This window comes from Mus caroli, chromosome 15, assembly GCF_900094665.2.
Source record: "Mus caroli chromosome 15, CAROLI_EIJ_v1.1, whole genome shotgun sequence".
Lineage (NCBI taxonomy): Eukaryota > Metazoa > Chordata > Mammalia > Rodentia > Muridae > Mus > Mus caroli.
The window spans coordinates 75,468,213-75,469,838 of NC_034584.1; the positions used below are offsets into that span (position 1 = coordinate 75,468,213).

The window sequence follows — 1,626 nt, forward strand, 5'->3', positions numbered from 1 at the left end:
AAAAAAAAAAAAAAAAGAGTCAAGGGAAGCTGTAGATGAAGACATCCACCATGAACTCCTGCCTCCAGAGGCACACACAGGCACACCACACACCACACCCTGCCTCCACAGGCACACACATGCACACATGCACACCACACACCTCAGAAAGTTGCAGTTTGTCAGGTCTCTTGGCATTAGTCCAAGGATGGGTTAAACATAAATCATGGGACCTGACAGTCAGCATCACATGTCACTGATTTACACATGCCAGGTTTCCCTTCAGAGCTCATTCGTTGTCCTGATGATACTGTGGTAATTCTCTTTTCCAGGCTGCTCGAAAATACTGCCCTCATCATGTTGGACATTACCTCGGGATGGATGTCCATGACACTCCGGACATGCCTCGGTCACTCCCTCTGCAGCCTGGAATGGTGATCACAGTTGAGCCAGGTAAGGGATAGGGATAATCCCGAAGTATACATTGCTTATTTTTATTTACGTAACATAAAATGTTTAGGTTTGTCTAAAGCTTTCTTATTTAACATCACAGTTTGTTTAATTTGACTCCTCCGATAAACAACAGATGGCAAATACTTTCTGTAAGTCGATATTAAGAAATAAATCTTTTTTAATCCTGCCTTTGCCAGAGCCAACTCGTGATAGTCTCATAGTTAGTAGTGGTGGATTGCAACATCCTGCTACCTATAGTGAGCTATCCTCCCACAGACAGTTACCTGATTCAAGGAAGTGCCTGCCTAGTAGGCAGAGTGGAAAAGTGAAGTGTGGCCTCAGTGGTTAGCAGGGCTGACGATTAAAGATGAGTCTGCTGGCATTGTAAGATCGAAGCCCAAAGTCTGAATTAGGTGTGTTAGGGCTGAGAAATGTCTCTTCCTGTCCTGTGAAGAAGCAGTCAGTCATGTTGCTCTGTGGCAGTGGAGGCTGCTCCAGTTAGTAATGGCCACTACAGTTGCCAGGCTTTTTATTGAAGAGCATCTGGGGATGGTTTCAGGTTCTTTTGTTTGGTTGGCTGGTTGGTTGGTTGGTTGGTTGGCTGGTTGGCTGGTTGGTTAGTTGGCTGGTTGGTTGGTTGGCTGGTTGGTTAGTTGGTGGGTTGGTTTTGGTTTTTCCAGACAGGGTCTCTCTGTGTTGCTTTGGCTTTTCTAGAACTCACTCTGTAGACCAGGCTGGCCTCAAACTCAGATCTGCCTGCCTCTGCCTCCAGAGTACTAGGATGCTACCATAGCAGCTACTTTGGAGGTTCTTTACTGTCCTGACGTCTGTGTGACTTGAGATTTAGCAAGAGTGTCTGGAAACTAGGCATGGTGGTGCATGCCTGTAATCCCAGCACAAAAGAAGATTGAAAGTTCAAAGCCAGCCTCAGCTACATGAGACTGTTAGAAAAAGCTCCTGGAATATCTAGACTTTTCCAAATGTACATTAATCTTTTTTTAATCTTTATTTTATGTGTATGGGTGTTCAGCCTTGATGAATGTCTGTGCAATACATGTGTGCAGTGTCTGTGGAAGCCAGAGGAAGATGTTGGATCCCATAAAACTGGAGTTACAGACAGTTGTGTGTGGTTGCTGGGAATTGAACCCAGTCCTCTTAACTGCTCAGCCATCTCTCCAGCCCACTAATGTCTTT

At 45.2% G+C, this 1,626-nt stretch overlaps 1 protein-coding gene across 4 annotated transcripts in view; it reads left to right on the plus strand.

Annotated features, from left to right (window-relative positions):
- Positions 1–1,626, plus strand: part of Xpnpep3 (X-prolyl aminopeptidase 3) — a 53,436-nt gene that overhangs the window by 49,353 nt on the left and 2,457 nt on the right. For 3 of the 4 annotated variants that reach the window (XM_021182781.2, XM_029469651.1, XM_029469652.1), the window contains one exon: positions 312–432. In XM_021182781.2, coding sequence (XP_021038440.1) covers positions 312–432 — 121 coding nt within the window. Of the gene's footprint in view, positions 1–311; positions 433–1,626 lie in introns of those variants that run through there. The other variant, XM_029469653.1, reaches the window with a different exon arrangement.